The sequence below is a fragment of the Neofelis nebulosa genome, chromosome 10, assembly GCF_028018385.1.
Source record: "Neofelis nebulosa isolate mNeoNeb1 chromosome 10, mNeoNeb1.pri, whole genome shotgun sequence".
Classification (NCBI taxonomy): Eukaryota; Metazoa; Chordata; class Mammalia; order Carnivora; family Felidae; genus Neofelis; species Neofelis nebulosa.
Window position 1 is genome coordinate 23,324,473 of NC_080791.1, and position 17,389 is coordinate 23,341,861.

General features: G+C 52.2%; 1 protein-coding gene and 1 long non-coding RNA gene across 7 annotated transcripts in view; one reads left to right on the forward strand and one right to left on the reverse strand.

Moving 5' to 3' along the window:
* Positions 1 to 17,389, reverse strand: part of KIRREL3 (kirre like nephrin family adhesion molecule 3) — a 552,485-nt gene that overhangs the window by 86,067 nt on the left and 449,029 nt on the right. For all 6 annotated transcript variants that reach the window (XM_058687282.1, XM_058687283.1, XM_058687281.1 and 3 more), the window contains 2 exons: positions 9,086 to 9,235; positions 4,060 to 4,209 (listed from right to left, as the gene is read on the reverse strand). In XM_058687282.1, the coding sequence (XP_058543265.1) occupies positions 4,060 to 4,209; positions 9,086 to 9,235 (300 nt within the window). The remainder of the gene's footprint in view (positions 1 to 4,059; positions 4,210 to 9,085; positions 9,236 to 17,389) is intronic.
* Positions 6,329 to 11,574, forward strand: LOC131487041 (uncharacterized). Its single transcript, XR_009249574.1, has 3 exons — positions 6,329 to 6,622; positions 8,426 to 9,939; positions 10,753 to 11,574. It is a non-coding gene; the product is annotated as an uncharacterized LOC131487041 (long non-coding RNA).

The following is a 17,389-nucleotide window of genomic DNA, read 5'->3' on the forward strand; positions in this document are numbered from 1 at the left end:
CAAGGTTGACTCCTTATTGTAGGCTTTTTGGGAGCTGGACAGTTCTTTATTTTATTATTATTATTTTTAATGCTTATTTTTTTGAGAGAGAGAGAGAAAGAGTGCAAGTGGGGCAGGGGCAGGGGCAGAGAAAGGAGGACAGAGGAGCCAAAGCGGGCTCTGCGCTGACGGCAGTGAGCCTGACGTGGGGTTTGAACTCACGAACCACAAGATCATGATCTGAGCCGAGGTCGGACGCTCAGCTGACTGAGCCCCCCAGGCACCCTGGGGGCTGGACAGTTCTTACAGGCTGTCTTATTTATCACCACTTTCATGTTACAGATGAGGAAACTGAGACCCAGAGAGGCTGGGCAACAGGGCAAGATCACACACTTGCTTAGTGGCAAGACCACGATTGCTGTCTCCAAGTCCGCTGCTCTGTGATACCGTGAGTCTTGAGATGTTCTGCGTATGGAAAGATGCCTGTCTCCAGAGTCAAGGCATGGTCCTCGGTGCCACAGGGGGAGTGCAGCCTGGCCATTAACCTCGACCTGCCCCGGGAGTCTTTGTCTTGTTCAGCCTCACAAGCTCTGCCCCTTCCCTCTCCTCCCCTCCTGGTCCCCTAGCTCCCTCCCTCTGCCTCCCAGGGTAGCAAACGCTCAGCTCGAAGTTGCTCCTTGCCTGATTGCATCTGAGAGCTGGAAACACAAGGCTAATTAATGTGTCTGTGACTCTAGGTTTGGCTGCCGGGGCTGGGTCCCCACGCCCTCCCCGGAGCAGGCTCTGTGAGCTGGCCCTCTGGCTTCTCCAAGCAGGCTGCCAGCAGATGCATATTTTAACAATGCACATCTGTTGGCTATATAATCTCTCGTATTTGCCCTCCTCACTCGGTGCTTTGATGGAAGACCCCCAGGGGTCTCCCTCTGTTCCAGCCAAAGTGTTTGCTTTGCAATTTTGCTGGAATACCATCTGATTCTGTTCTCACATCTTCCGCAGGTTCTAATCAGGCTCTTACTTTATTTAATTAAAAATCTATCTCAGGCAAATACAGACTAAATTAGGAAGCTCTCTCATTCCTGGAACACAGGAAAGGCAGCCCCCCGCCGGGGAACTGGCTGGGACATTTTCCCGGGCTGAGATGTCACAGCAAAGCAGATGGGGTCTTGGTTGGGAAGCTGGCTGGCCAGGGTAGAAAACACCCCTCTTCCCGCTGTAGCCACTCTGTCTATTCACCACCGGGAGCAGACCAGAGCTCCCCTTCCAGAAGGCTGGGTCAGCTTCTGCACGAAGGGCTTCTCTTCAGGGCAGCAGGTGGGGCTGTATACTATAGAGAAACTCAGCCAGGGGCGCCTGGGTGGCTCAGTCGGTTAAGCGGCCAACTTCGGCTCAGGTCATGATCTCGTGGTCTGTGAGTTCGAGCCCCGCGTCGGGCTCTGTGCTGACAGCTCGGAGCCTGGAGCCTGTTTCAGATTCTGTGTCTCCCTCTCTCTGACCCTCCCCTGTTCATGCTCTGTCTCTCTCTGTCTCAAAAATAAATAAAGGTTAAAAAAAAAAAATTAAAAAAAAAAAAAAAAAAAAAAAAAGAAACTCAGCCAGGCTGGGTGCCTCAGGCACAGACCTGCTGGGCCATTAGAGGGGTAGGGACCTACAGAGCCGGTTTAGGGGTGGGCACCTGAAGGACCAGCTCAGGGGTGGGGACCCAGGGTGGTCAGGAAGGGCTGGAGGCGGAGCCTGGGGCAGCTCTTTCTTGCCTCAGGTTAGTTTGTTAGGAGTGGTGTCAGTAGAGTCTGCAGGAAAGGTCCCTTTCCGGCTCTCCAGAATCCACCAGGCTCGTCTTCTGGGGTCACCTGGAAACTCCTCCTTCTTCCTCTTCCACTGCCTTCCAGACTCGTAAACATTTTCTCCCGCACAAGCCAGCTCTGTGCCCAGAAGGCACTGCCAACCAGAGCGAGACGGGGGAATGAGTGCCTTTTAGGAGTGACCTAAGACAAAACTGATGTTCAGATCAGATTCCAAGGCCCCGCTCTCAGGAGCCCGGCTCTTAAGCAACCAGACAAAGGAAATTCTGTTGGCACTTGGGCACGCAGACAGCACTGGTTTGGAGTTGGAAAATCTGGAGTCTATTTTGGGTGGTAATGAAGCCGTGAGTGGCTTTGCTCTCTGAGTCTCAATTTCCTCGTCTGTAAAACACAGGGAATAATTTGGACTCGAGATAGCAGAGAGGAGGGAAGCTGTGAATGGTGGAGTGTGAGCGGGCAAAGCTCTGAGGCCAGGACAAGAACTTGAGGACGACGTCTGTCTCTATTTAGCATAGGTCCTGAATACACGTGAAGTCAGCGGTGGGCAGTGCTTAGAATCTTCTCGATTTAGCATCCTTTGGTACCTTCTAGAAGGGGTACAAGGCAGCAAAAGGCGGATTCTTCTAAGGATGGGTTGCTGAGTAACCCTTGGAGAGGATGATCCTATAACTGTGCTAACAAATCTGTTCCGGCATTGTTCAGTACCCAAAAAAACCAGAAAATCACTCAGGCGCTAAATCCCCCTGCTCTCCTCCCTCAGCCTCCACACCAAACTGTAGACCCATTCTGTTTTTAGCCCCATCTTGGGAATGAAGAAGATGTCTGCCTCTCCTTTACAATGCCTGGTTACTTTTCTGGACCCATTCAGGATCCCATTCGGGACCAAGCTATCCCAGCTTATTTACCCTGCCAGACCTGGTGTATGTTTTCTTTCCCTCATCCCAGGCCAAGAAGAGACTCAGAGGTGGAGGGAGGTTTCTGAGGTTGGCCCTGAGCTCTGCCTCCTGTCTCAAGAAGCCAAGCCCGGTAAGTGGTCCTCCGGGACTTGTTGCTGTGCTTGGGATAATCTGCCCTGTGTGCTGTCGTGTAGATCTGAAGATAACCTGACACGCTGTTAAATATTTCATCCCTGAGCAGCCATGCGCCTTATCTATCAGGTGAGGAGGCAGAACCCCAGCTGCCGACCCTGTTGTCAAACCTCGACAGCAGCAGCTAAGAGGCGGGCAGGGTGGAGCCCAGGCTCCCCTGTTTCGCTGCGTGTGCCCTGTCCCATACCTGGCCTGGAGGAGACTCACCGAGGAGGCAGTGCGGTGGTGTGGGAGCCCTAGCTGGGAGACCCCGGGCGGGGCCCTTGGCTTCTCTGAGCCTCAGTTTCTCATCTGGGGCAACAATCTTTGTGCCATAGCCTTGCGCAGAACAGCTGAGGTGATAACATAAGGGGAAGTGCTTTGAGAGGTGCTGTAAAACGTATGCATATGTTTGCTATTATGCCTTATGTGCACGGCTCGGTTCCCAGGGGCCTTGGTCCTCAGTAACATCTGGCCGGAGGAGGGAGCTGACGGGGGCTGCACTTGAAATCGGAATGAGGCAGTTTAAGAGGCAGGTGAGCTCGCTCACTTGTGTTCAGGCAGGTCTGCCTGAGTGAAGGAGTGGGGACCTCTCAGGCAGTGCCCAGTCCCAGGGGGTACTGGGATCCTGGGAAACCAAGATGGAGAAAGACCAAGGAGCGGAGGTCTGATGTGGGATAAGGGCCTGAAATGAATTCTCCCAGGGATGATTTAGGAAAGGAGCTGGGGTTCGCAGGGAGCAGCGAAGGGTGGGGAAGGAACAGGTGAGGCGGAGGCCATGCTGAAATCACGCTTCGTTAGCACCTACTGGGAAGTCAACCCTGAAAGAACGGGACTCAGGCTCGAGGATGTGGAGGCTGTGTCGTAGGTCTTCTCTGTATCTCCATCGCCTAGCACAGGGCCTGACACCCATCGTGCATGCAGAATGCGCTTCCTGATTGAACAAATAAGCATTCAGGAGCCCCTTCAGCTGGAGTCAAACACACTGGGGTTGGACAGGGTCACAGGCCAGTTAGCGTTGGCCTGATTTCCAGAGCAGAAACTTTCACTTTCCCTTTCTTGGGGGAGAAGGGGGGTTACTGCCACCATGGGGCAGCAGTGGATGGAGCCGCGTGGGATAATGCCTTGGGGCTTGTCCCGTGGGGATGCCCTTCTGGAGCTGAGCCCGTGTACTTCCCGTAGCATCTTTGCCCCCGAGTGTCAACGGTTCTTACCCAGGACGGTGAGGCGTGCGGGGCGAGACCGTATGGCGGCCTGGATGGCCTGGCACTCGTACACGGCATCATCTTGCAGCTCCGCCCGCAGGATCTTCAGGTGATGTTCCCCTGACAGGTGGTTCCCTACCACCAGGTACTGTGGGTAACCTGTGGAGACAGCAGGCAGGTCAAGGGGGGCAGGGCCGGGGTGGAGGAGGCATTCAGGACAAATAGGGGAGGGGGTGGGACATCTGAGGAGGGGCCAGTCTTGGTGTATGGAGAAAAAACGAGAGCTTTCCCTGGCTTTTGGACAGTGTGTGTGTGTGTGTGTGTGTGTGTGTGTGTGTGTAGGTTCAGGAATGTTGGAGGAACTATTATCAGAGAGGAAGGAGAGAGCAGAGATGGAAATACCAAGTGTGGGCAGACACAGCGGGGACAATACCCTGCAAAGTGGTGTGCTCAGCACTGTGGTTTACCAAGCAGACATGCATTTTGATAAGGAGACACACAGAGAGACAGAGAGACCCAGGCTGAGAGCCACAGAGAGCAGACAGAGTAAGAAAGAGAGAGAGAAGAAAGCAGAAATCTCTGGAACAGAATCAAGAATGACTTTGGGGGGAAAGTTTTGTTCAGGATGGACAGCAAGTAGAAATCCCAGCCCATTCTACCAATGCCTGGGATCCTCGGGCCCTTTTGAACCATAAAGGGTACTTTTCTGGTCACTCCTCCTACCTACCCCAGACCCCAGGACCTGATTAAGCACTTACGAGGTACTCAGGACACTTAGGAATTTGGGGTCCCCTACACTACTGGCGATGCATAATGGATAAATAAAAATTTGAGAATGAGAACATTAATCAGCTTTCCTGCTGCTGTGTAGGGTGAATGCAAATGCCTACACAAGTCGTGGCTGGCAGGTCCTCTGGCCCAGGCCTTGGGCCCTAGACCTCCGTAGTCTCTCCCAGAAGGGTCTCTTTTCCATCGTCCCCATACCTGAGCTCTGCCTTCCCCCCGCCAGCCTCTTACAGATACTTCCTCCTGCTCTCTTCCTTCCACCCACCCTCCAGCAGCCCAAACCACTCCTCTTTCTGAAAGACCTTCACCAGAACAGTGTGAATTCTCAGAAATGTGCCATAGGAGGAGGGGGTTCGCCATATCTGGCCTTTTAAAGAGAAGATGAGGGCTTAAGCAAGTTGAGAGAGAGAGAGAGACAGAGAGAGAGAGAGAGACAGAAACAGAGAGACTGGGCTATGCAACAGCTCTCCAGTATTTCAGTCTCTAAGTGTGGATTAGATGTGTTCAAGTAGCTCCCAGGGATTGCATTAGCACCACATGGGGAAATACTTTGGAATATTCTTTTTTTTTTTAAATTTTTTTTTTCAACGTTTTTTATTTATTTTTGGGACAGAGAGAGACATAGCATGAACGGGGGAGGGGCAGAGAGAGAGGGAGACACAGAATCGGAAACAGGCTCCAGGCTCCGAGCCATCAGCCCAGAGCCTGACGCGGGGCTCGAACTCACGGACCGCGAGATCGTGACCTGGCTGAAGTCGGACGCTTAACCGACTGCGCCACCCAGGCGCCCCTGGAATATTCTTAATACAATTTGAAATGTCCCACAAGGATCTGGGCTGCCACAGGTGGTAGTGAGGTCCCCATCAGGGGCTGTATCCAAGCAGAGGCTGGTGATTACCTGTCAGGAGCACTGCAGAGGAGATTTCTATTCTAGATGGAATATTGGAGCTCTAACCCCTCCCATCATAAGCTAAGGGTCTTGTAGAGACAGGGCAGGGCTCCCCAAAGGTGAGCTGTACAGGGGTCACAGGAACTCATTCCTCGGCAGGGAGATAGTGGTGATCCTTCCCAGTAAGTATTCTGGGGGCTTCCTGTGTGGCTGAGCCCTTCATCTCATGTCTTCATGGCTCCATCGTCCCCATCGTGCAACCAAACGGCCCGCCCTGCACAGCTGTTCTGGCCTGGCCAGAGATGCTCACAGGGCAATCAGCTCTACCCCCAAGAGCATCACCTCCCCTCCTGCCCGCCCTTCCTGCCCTCTGCTGGGCTTTGGGAAGAAGCCCAGGTAAGTTAAGCTGGCTCTCCCCAGGGCCAGGAGGAGGGGCTGGGAATGGGTTCCAGTCCAGCCCTCTCCCCGCTGCTGCCCTCAATGTAGCTGGCTCACCGCCCCCAACCCTTCCGGCCCAGCCTCTGGATCCCGCTGTCCTTGATTAGTCCCTGGTCTCCTGCAGGCATCTTGGCTGGAGCTTGTGTTTTTGTTGTCTTGCAGGCTATCAGCAGCAGGATTTCGCTCTCATGAGCTGCTGAAAACATCAGTGATGGGTTTGTTTGTATTTGCCTAATTAGGCAACGAGCTGAGACGCTCTCGCAAGGACTGGCAGCATCTTTGGAAAACACAGGCCCAGAAGCATAGATTCTGAGCAAGTTCTAGCTCCTTCCACAGTATCATTACTCTCTCTTGCTGCCCTCAGGGGAAGCAAGATGTTGGGGAATCTGGGTTCTCCAGTCAAAGTGCCTGGGCTCAAATGCCAACTCTATTACTTCCTAGCTCTGTTGTCTTGGGCGAGTTACTTTAACTTCTTTGTGCTTCGTCACCACTATCTCATGGTGAAGATTAACTGGGATAATCCATGTTAAGTGTGTGGCACACAGTAAGTCTATTAATGCTGGTTTATTTATTTATTAAAAAAACTTTTTTAGAGAGAGAGAGCATGAGTGGGGGAGAGGGGCAGAGGGAGACAGAGAGAGAGAGAATCTCAAGCAGACTCCGCACTGAGCGTGGGATGACCCTGGGATCATGACCTGAGTCGAAATCAAGAGTCAGATGCTCAACCGACTCAGCCACCTAGGTGTCCCCATAAATGCTGGTTTAAAGGAAAACGACAGTGAGTAGGGTAACCAGAAAGTCCCCATCTTTAAAAGTGAGAACAGACAGGGTGTTAGGGTTTTGGGGGATTAGGAGCCAGGATCCCACACATTGAGGTTCGGTATATGTTTGAATCAGTTTCTTTCTAGACTTGTGACCTTGTTTACCTGCCAAATAAAGGGGAGAAATCCTGCTTTTTCTCCCTGTAGATCACTGTAGATTTGTGACATAATGTCTGAGAATTATTTGAGCTTCTTTGATGAAGAATGTTCTATCAATATGAGGGCATATATTTATAAATCATTTCCTTTGAATGTTTTTTCCAGCCTCTGTGACCAGAAAGACAGATCTTCAGTTAGGGTGTGAATGCTGGTAGATGGAGCCAGGCCACATAGTCAAAACAGAAGAGGACAGACCTGTGGCAGGTTAAAGTTTTGCCACTGTGGGCCTCAGTTTCCCCACAGGAAAAGCTGTGCAGTATTAAGTGCTCTGCGAATACTTGCTGGATTGAATTTGGATCTGTTAGTCTCACTTTCTTGTCCGGGAAGCAAACGGTATTTATTGAGCATGTGAGTCTCTGTCATTATCGTCATGATGCTTTTTTGGGGGACAGGTGATCAAACACAGAAAATACTTTCCCAGGAATTTGAATTTATTGGCTCTGCAAGGACAGGGACAGCCTTATTTGTATCAATGGAGTCAAATCAGAGAGGAAGTCGACCCCAGTTCCTTAAAACCCCATTGACGCAATTCCGATCCCAAAAGTCATTCATGGAATGGATTCCAGAAGGTCAATTTTCCATGAGGTGATGAACATCTGTGGTGACCTGGGGCTTCCTCTTGGCCACCAACCAACCCCAAAAGACCCCAGTCCTTGACCGAAGGCTGCAAACCACTGACTAGGAACCCAGAGTACCTCCTTAACTAGCAAAGATGCTGGACCAGGTTCAGAGCCACGTGAAGCATAAGTGATTCTAGTTTGGGAAGGTGATATCATTCCCCCAGATTTCTCTAAGGTAAGGAAGTTCAGAACCCCTGAAATTGACTGGTTTCCATAATGCTTAAATTTTACGGCAGCACAGTATATTTTGGAGATATTATTGTGTATTTTACCCATGCTCAGCTGGGCTGCAGCACTCCAACCCAGCGATGCTATTGACCACGGCTATAACGTTTCAATATACATTTTTGGCAAGACATAACTCACATTTTAAAATATTAATTTCCCAACCATCATGTTCCCGAGTGCACTTCGATTTTTATTTTCCTGCAGCTGTACGCCACGAGAGAAGCAAAGCTACTTCTCAGTCGAATACGTATGTTTTTCTACACCTCCACCCTCAGCGGTTCCCCAGTGGCAGGGACGCCCAGATCTCTTGTTCTGAATTTTATAGGTTATGCTAAGCCCAGCAGTCCCGTGTTTACTTTCCCCAGGGGAGAATGATAATTGCTGGGGGCTGAGTGACCAGGAGGATGACGCTCTTCTTTTTTGTCCCCAGGGAGAGAGGATGGACCGCGAAGACATCTGTATGAGCTTAAGGACTGACATCCACAATCGTTCACAGAAGACAGGGCCTGTGGCATTGAGCAGGGAGGTCAGATGCCAGCCACAGGAGCCTACTAGGACATCTCTGCTCGACACCAGCCTGGGCAGGGGGCTCAACAGGGCTTGTACTTTAAATGCTTCTTTTCTTTTCTTCCCATCACATGCTAACCCCTAAAACCAAGCAGTTTGGTTGTGAGTTTTCAGTTTATTTGGCTCCCTCTGATCGATGGGAGCTAGGAAAAGCCAGGCTGTGATGTAAGTGGGGAATACGTTTTGGACCCAGATACGGGGACACTTTACCTTTGGAAATGTGACTTTACAGGAGTCGTGTCTGGCTTTAGAATAGACCCTCCGGAGCAAAAGTGTATTAGGTTCAGGACCAACCACCGGAATTGAGGGTTTACTTGTAATTCCTCACCAGGAGTCAGAGGGCCCTTGAAGTCCCATGGATCCCGGGCCCAGGGCTTGCCTGATCTGACTCTGCCCAGGGGATATTCCACGAGAGCTGGAGATTTGATCTCCAAGTACCAACGAAGATGGGGTTCTCCCCAGGGGGGTGGGTGGGTCATGCGAGAAGGGGTTCCAGGCCTTCCCAGGGAGCTCTTGGGGGTACTCACTTGAGAGGTCCCTGCCCACACCCAGAGCCAAGCCATCTTTGATCCACAGAACGAAGCCATCATACTCGGGGATGGCGCACAGCAGTGTCACTGGCTGGCCCGACACCACGGCCTGGTCCTGGGGCTGCTGGCTGAAGGAGTATACTTGGCCTAGGAAGGAGACAAGCACAGGGGTCAGTTAGTGCAGGGAGCAGTGCCTGGACGGCTTCTCCTCAAGTTAAGAAACAGAACAGTTGGCCCAGGGGATAAGCAGCTCTCTCTCCCTCGCCAGCATCTGACTTCCTGCCTGCAGCCCAGCGGCACTTCCTGTCTGCCCCCTGCTTAATTCCCTGCTCTCAGCAGCTGGCTCTCGGCTCAGCCTCCCTGCTCATCCATCCCTAACACACATTCACACTGTGAGGCGGCCTCCCCCAGCCCCCAAAGAGGCCGTGCCCGCCGTGCTTGGGACGATCTCTGCCACTTTCCATTTGGCTCCTACCTACCGCCACATGCTTGCGCCACAACAGGGCAGAGGGGGAGAGAGCCTTCCAGCTGCGAGCATCCTTGGGAGGTGCCTCAAGAAGGCAAGGTCGGTGGGGAGTGGTGTGGTTTGCTTAAAAACCCGAGAACCTGGGAAAAATATTACTGTTTAATTTGGGCCTATGGCCAAATTCCACAGGACACGTGGTGGTATAGTGTGGTCCAGAGTGTGCTGGCAGGAGCTGGAAGTCACCTCGACTCACCCTCTTTGTCCCTTTCTTTCTGATGGCACACCCAATTCTGGCCTCACTGTCCCCTGGGGGAACATCGCCAGGGTGACCCCCAGCTCTCCCCTAGACACCTCAGAGCAAGAAGGCACTGAGCCATCTCAGCAGGTCAGTTCATGTATTCATTTTATTTATTTTTATTTTATTTTTTTAATTTTAAAAAAATGTTTTTATTTATTTTTGCGACAGAGAGAGACAGAGCATGAGCAGGGGAGGGGCAGAGAGAGAGGGAGACACAGAATCCGAAGCAGGCTCCGGGCTCTGAGCTGTCAGCACAGAGCCCGACGCGGGGCTCGAACTCACAGACCGTGAGATCGTGACCTGAGCCAAAGTCGGATGCCCAACCAATTGAGCCACCCAGATGCCCCTATTTCTTTTTTTTTTTTTTTTAAGTGTTTATTTATTTTGAGATAGAGAGCGAGTGGGGGAGGGGCAGAGAGAAGGAGACAGAATCCCAAGCAGGCTTCATGCAGTCGGCACAGAGCCCGATGCGGGGCTCGAACCCACGAACAGTGAGATCATGACGCGAGCCAAAATCCAGAGTTGGACGCTTAACCCACTGAGCCACCCAGGCGCCCCAGTTCATGTTTTATTACACAAACACACCCACAGTGCATGCAATATGCCAGGCGTTGCTGTAAGATTTTCAAATGCTAGCTCTTTACTATTTTCATCTTCATAACAAACTATGAGGTAGCTACTATTTTGATCCCTGTTTTCCGGACGAGGAAATGAGGCCCGAGGAGGTAAAAAACATGAACAGGAGCTGTGCTTGGTGATGACTTAGCTAGTACCGAGCATGTATCCCCTTTAGTTGTTACAGTAGCCATCACACCCGGATCTCACCAGCCCCAGTTCGCAGGGGCTTGGAGGTTAACTAAATCATCTGGGAATTGTCTCCCGGCAGGACTAGGGCTGTAGATGAAGACTTTCTGGCTCTGAAGACCGTGTTTTCACCTGCTGAGCTGTGCTGTGCTCAGATCCCTAAGCTGGTCCTGCGGGGAATGCTGAGGAAGCAGGGTGATGTGATCCCTCTTCCCCGGGAGGCCACAGACGAACGGACGACAGGACACCGACGTTTCCTGAGCCCCCGACCCACAGTGGCCTCCATTCTGTTACCTGCATGGTTACATTGCAGGGCAGAAATATCCCAATTTTACGGCAAAGTAAACAGGATCAGAGAGGCAAAGTAAGCTGCCCAAGATCACACAGCTAATGAGCAGTGGAGCTGGGGTTCGATGGGGGTCCGTGTGGCTTCCAAGCCCACATTCGTTCCCATGCCCTGCCTGGCAGATACAGATACACGCTGAGGGAAGGTGGACCTGGTGGGCAGGTTGTTGCCACGGCCTCTTCTCCCCGACGTGGGAGAGTCAGGGACAGACACGGAGGTCCTGGACGCTAGCTGTTGCCCATCCTGGGGACACAATACCCCAGGCTTGGACCACGGGTAAGGCCATGCTCTTAGCAGCAGACAGCCCCAGTAAGGGGGTGACTGACGTATACAGAACCTGAGGGAAGCTGGGCATGGTGGCCAAGTGGGTGCGGGGGCTCCCCGAGAGGAGCCGCGGAATCCACATCAGAGAACTCATGGCAGGGGGGAAGGTAGCTGCGTTTACAACCTGATGAGATCTTGGCTGGGTCTCTGAGGAGTCTCATTAAAAATCAAATTGGCCCTGAATTGTGGGAGTAACACTTTTTATTCTGATTTGAGCTTTACAAATTAGATTTCATAGGACATTTTAATCAGCTATGTGTGGTGGGTTTATTTATTTCTTTCCTCTCAGTCTCTTCAAGTTCTCTGTTGTAATTAGACTGTTTCTGGCACCAAAGCAAGAGAGAAAGAAGGAGAAAGAGAAGGGAGAAGAGAAAGGAGAAGTGGGGGAGGGGGGCAGGTAGCTGGAGAAAGTGGAAGACGACTGGGTGAGGGAGGAAGGGGAGGGTTGGAGAGGCCAGAAGAAGGGACACAGGGAAGGAGGGGTGAGGGAGGAGGGGAGGGGAGGGGAGGAGAAGGGAGGGCTGGGAGGGGCACTCCTTTCTGAGGCTCTTTTTTCCCTGGCTCGATGATGATTTCACAGCTCCTTCTTTTATATCAAAATCTTTCTTGCGAGAAAGACAGTGTCAAGACAGCCGCAATGGCTGCCAGAGATTGTGTTCTCAGAATTAGCAGGTTGTCAGCTGGGGGCGGAGGGGTTAGATGGAGAAGGGCCCCAGACAAATGGTGTGGAGCCTGCAGTGGGAAGTGTCACCTTCTCCCACCTCCAGTCCTGCTTCCTCTGGGTGTGGGTGAGGACAACAGAGAATGGGGGTACAGGGAGCATCCCGAGGGGGTGCGGGTGGGGTGGGGGTGAGCCCTGGGTGGTGCAGGGAAAGCGGGGGGGGGGGGGCAGGGCCGCGCCCTGAGGGAGGAGAGGGGCTGCCATCAGGAGACTGGCCCTGGAGGAGGACACTGAGTGGTCACTACCCACTTTGGATAGTGTCTCAGAGCCAGAAGTTGGGGCAGCTACAAGATCCCCCAGGATAAGCCCTGAGCCCACAGAGAGCAGCCAGGAGGGGCAGGGAAGAACATACCCCCAGGCTTCAGAGAGCTTTGGGCACCCACGTGGGGTCTGTTTGGATCCCTTCGACTTTTCTATGGAAAGAATGTCTCTGGGACACCTGGGTGGCTCCGTGGGTTAAACATCCGACTTCGGCTCAGGTCAGGATCTTGCGGTCTGTGAGTTCAGGCCCCGTGTCGGGCTCTGTGCTGATGGCTCAGAGCTCGGAGCCTGCTTCGGATTCCGTGTCTCCCTCTCTCTCTGCCCCTCCCTGGCTCATGCTCTGTCTCTCTGTCTCTCAAAAATAAATAAATGTAAAAATAAAATAAAATAAAATAAAATAAAATGAAAAGAATGTCTCTGGGTGGGGCAGGGTGGGGAGACAGATACACAGGAGAAGAGTCTCAGAAACACCACTCAAACGACATTATTCACCCATTCATTTTTTGGGAGGGAAGGATTGGTGCTCTGACAATTTCCTTTTTCAATCTAATTTTATTTTCTGTGCATTAAATATAAGCCACTAGGAATATTTTTTCTTTCAAATCAATGAGATACTTTTTCAAACAGAATCATGAGTGGAGTGTCACTATCTACAGCAGATAACAGTCACGGTGCTGTGGGTGGAGGGGACATGGAGGGACGGGGCACGCTGTCTTTTCACCCATAGGGCACACCTTGAGGCTTCTCTTTCAGGCTTAAGCGCCTCTAGGAACATAGCGGACAAGCCCCCGTTGTCGTTTCTTGCCCAAAAGGTAGTCTTCACCCATTCCCTCATATCCCGTTTTCTGTTCCCTGTCTTTCCTACTCTGAGGATGTGAACTGCAAATGAGCCTGGGATCTTTTCTAGAACCTCCTGGGTGGTATGGTAAGCAGCCAGGAAGCTCCTTGAGAACATCTGTTGATTCACACATTTATTGAGACCTGGTATCAGGCAGGCTTCGCACGGTCTCGTGAGAAGCAGACAGATACGACGTGGTCCTTCCCTCCAGGAGCTAACGTCTGTTCGCCCAACACACCCAGACGGCTCTGATCTGGGCACAGAGCATGTGCTGCACCGACTTGACACCCCTTGCACCATCCATCCCAGGATTTCTGCCTCAGTTTTTCATTGTGCCCCCTGGCCTTCTTCTGCAGTGAAGCCTGGCAGTCAGGGTAACCTCCTTTTCCTGCTTTGTTTTCAATCTGTCACCATCACCAAGTGTGGCCCAGCCCTCCCCCACAGCACCTCTCAGATGCACCCTTTCCTCTCCATTCCTATCGCTATAATCCAAAGTCCGGGCCCTCACCACCTCAACCTGGCTTCTTTCAACAGTCTGTGAAGGCCTTCAGGTCCTGCCCTGGAGGGTTCTTCCTAAGGCACCGTTTTCCTCATGTGCTCTCCCTTTTCTAAGGGTGGAAACTCTAATGGCTTCCCACTGCCCACAGGCACCTGACGGGCTTCTCCAAAATCTGACTCCCTTCCCCCTCGGTGCTCAATAGTCACCTGTGCCGGGCGTTCACTCATGTTGTCCCATGTCGCCGGTGTTCCGCCATTCTGGAATCACCCCTCACCCCTCTCCCAGGGTCTCCCTGACCAGCCCTGCCCGCACTGAAGGCCAAGTTCTTCTCCACGAGCTTTGGCTGTATCTCTAGGCACTGCCTGTCACCGAAGGGGGATCTTCTCTCTTCTCCCCTCTTCCCTACTTCCCCATTTTTCTTCCTTCTTATCTCCCTTAATTTCTTCAAACCTTCATTGAGCACTTACTGTATATCAGACACAGAAAGGAACCGAAGTAAATGAGAAACGGAGGGTAAACTCTTGAGGGTAGGGGCCACGGCTGTCTTTTTCATCTTGTATTCTCAGCACCTCGTCCGGTGTGTAAGCAGCAAATAAACTCAAGCTTGCGACCTTGTGGCCTACCTATGCTAGTTTGGCTCCTGAGATCTGCGGTCATGAAGGAAAACTGTTTTTATGATATAAAGTACTGATTAGGCAGGTATTGTGCTGAGCACACTACACGGAAGGAGGGAAGTGAGAAATCAGGGGGAAGGGACAGTGTCTCAAGGAGTCAGGCTTTACAGGATAAAAATAACTGAATTATTCATGGAAGACCTACTTTAACCAATTCTTGCTAGTTAGGTGTTACTATCCACATTTCACAGATGAACGGAGGCTCCTAGTGGGTCCAGATGCAATTCAAGGTCACCCAGTGGGCCTAGGTGTCATTCAAGGTCATGTAGTGGCCCAGGTGCACTTCAAGGTCACACAATGGGCCCAGGTATAATTCAGACCCCAGTGTCTTTTTTTAATAAGAAAACCCTGTTTTCTTGCCACTATCCCATGTTGGTTATTAAAAGAAGGGTCTCGGGGCGCCTGGGTGGCTTGGTCGGTTACGCGTCCAACTTCAGCTCAGGTCATGATCTCACTGTCCGTGAGTTCGAGCCCCGCGTCGGGCTCTGGGCTGATGGCTCGGAGCCTGGAGCCTGCTTCCGATTCTGTGTCTCCCTCTCTCTTTGCCCCTGCCCCGTTCATGCTCTGTCTCTCCCTGTCTCAAAAATAAATAAACGTTAAAAAAAAAATAAAAGAAGGGTCTGGAACTTGGATTTTTATTTATAAACTTGTATTCACCCCAATCAACCTTGCAACCATTCCCCTCAGACCCTCTAAAGAGAGGATGAGGATCTTTGGAGCGGAAAGCAATTTCTTGGTTCTCCCCTAAGTTTACATAGCCTCCTGCCAGCTGGTGGTCAACAACACTAAGTCAGGGTTCAGGGTGGAGTCCAGCACTGGCCACTGTGGGGGAATGACAGGAGGTGTAATAATTATTGGTACTTATTATTATATAAATAGTCATTATCTATATAACTATGTTATTATATAAATACATATAACTAGTTATATATTACAAATAATATTTTTATTGTTGTAGAATTACTAATAGCTAACTTTCTTTTTAAAAATTTTTTAGGGGCGCCTGGGTGGTGCAGTCGGTTAAGCGTCCGACTTCAGCCAGGTCACGATCTCGCGGTCCGTGAGTTCGAGCCCCGCGTCGGGCTCTGGGCTGATGGCTCGGAGCCTGGAGCCTGTTTCCGATTCTGTGTCTCCCTCTCTCTCTGCCCCTCCCCCGTTCATGCTCTGTCTCTCTCTGTCCCAAAAATAAATAAAAAACGTTGAAAAAAAAATTAAAAAAAAAAAATTTTTTTTAATGTTTATCTTTTAAAATGTTTATTTTGAGAGAGAGAGAGAGACAGAGTGCGAGTGGGGGAGGGGCAGAGAGAGAGGGAGACACAGAATCCGAAGCAGGCTCCAGGCTGTCAGCAAAGAGCCCCTGGGAAGTCACAGAACCCACTGGAGACTGCACTCTCTCTTGCCCTTGGCCAGGACTGAAAGGTCTAAGGGAAACTCTAAGGGAGGGCCTGATGGAAACACACTTGGTGGGTCAGACGGAGTGCGATGTGGTCCCAGTGGTGGCTGCGGGCACACTTTCCTGTCGGCTGTCCCAGGAAGGGAGGGGCCCTGCAGAGCCCCCGAGGTGACTGTGGGCAGCCTGCACGCTCCCTGCATGCCCAGGCTGCTGTGGACTTTTCAGGCCAAGAGGGCACCTTCCCAACACTCCAGCTGGGCCTTTAGGACACTGAACTTGGGAGGGACGTGCTTCTCCCTACTGGGCTCAAGAGGAGAAGCGCCAGCCTCAAGGTCCTGCAGTGGTTCAGTGGGGATTAGAGCCTGGCTCTGAAGGCTCCCAGCACGGAGACCTCCCTCCACCTGCTCAGCAGGTGGGAAGCAAGAGTCTGGAGGCCAGGTGGGGCCTTCTCTTCAAACTGCAGGAAGCAGGAGCGGTAGCTGGTTGGGAAGGTTTCAGAGGAGGGCGGGCTCTGACGCCCCATCCTGACGAGCCATGTGTGCCCCCCACGTGGCGGGTTCTGAGTCAGGACAGCTGCAGCGAGGCAGGCGCTGGTGACTGGCAGGCGGGAGGAGGTATGGGGGTGACACAGCGGCGGCAGGTGGCAGGAGGGCTTTCAGCTCTTCTGTGCTGAAAAGGACAGGTGCAGGTGCAGCCGGCCCGGGGAGGTGGCATCAGAAAGCCCCTGGAGGGCTCTGGTCCTGGGGCAGAGCGCCCCCGCCCCCACCACAGCACAGCTCAGAGACCTCCCTCCCCTCCTGCCTCCCTGCCTGCCCCGTCCTCCCACCAGCTGTTTCCTTCTGCTCTCTGCTCAGGAGCCTCACAGGTCAGCTTCTCCCTCCTCACGACTTGCCCACACTGCTTTCTTCAAAGCCCCCCACCACCACCCAGATTCCCATCTCTCCTCCCACCTTCATCTCCATCAGCCCACGAGGCTCCCTGAAGGGGCCACCCCGTCCCAGCCCTGACCGCACGGCCCCTCACCTTAGACTCTTTTGGGGGGACTTGTGGCACACATTAGCACGGAATGAACCATCACCATCTGGCTCTGGGAGGTCCCCAGTGTCTTCCAGTAAAATATTTAAAGTGCTGAAGACCCCATGATTCTCTATGAGCTCATACACCTCTGGCCCTTGACCTGAAATCACCTCTCAATTCCTAATTATTTCTTGCGGAGGGAAGAGGCGTTTTGAATGGAAGACAGGCTGTGAGGGCAAAATTACTGAGAGTGAGAGTTTTTTATAGCAGTGCCTCTGGGGGCCTGGGTGCTGTGGTGTGTACAGGCACACGTCTGTGCACGCACATGTGCGTGCGTGTGTGTGTGTGTGTGTGTGAGACAAGTAGGAAGAGGGCCCAGTGGACCCATGTACATGGTGGTCAGGGTCCTTAATGTCAGGATCAGGTCACCCACCCTTGCCACCCATAACTGTCAACCCCAGATCCTTGGGGGATACCTTCTGGTACTCTAAGTGTCCTGTGTTTGGTGAATACCTCTATGGGCGTATGTGTTCGTGCCTCTCCCCTAGTCACTGATCTGGTATTCGGCGGTTCCATGGTGGTGGTGAGAGGGAATACGCACAGGGTCAGCGTGGGCTGGTGCAAACAACATGAGGTTTGGGGTTAGTGTAACCAAAGAGA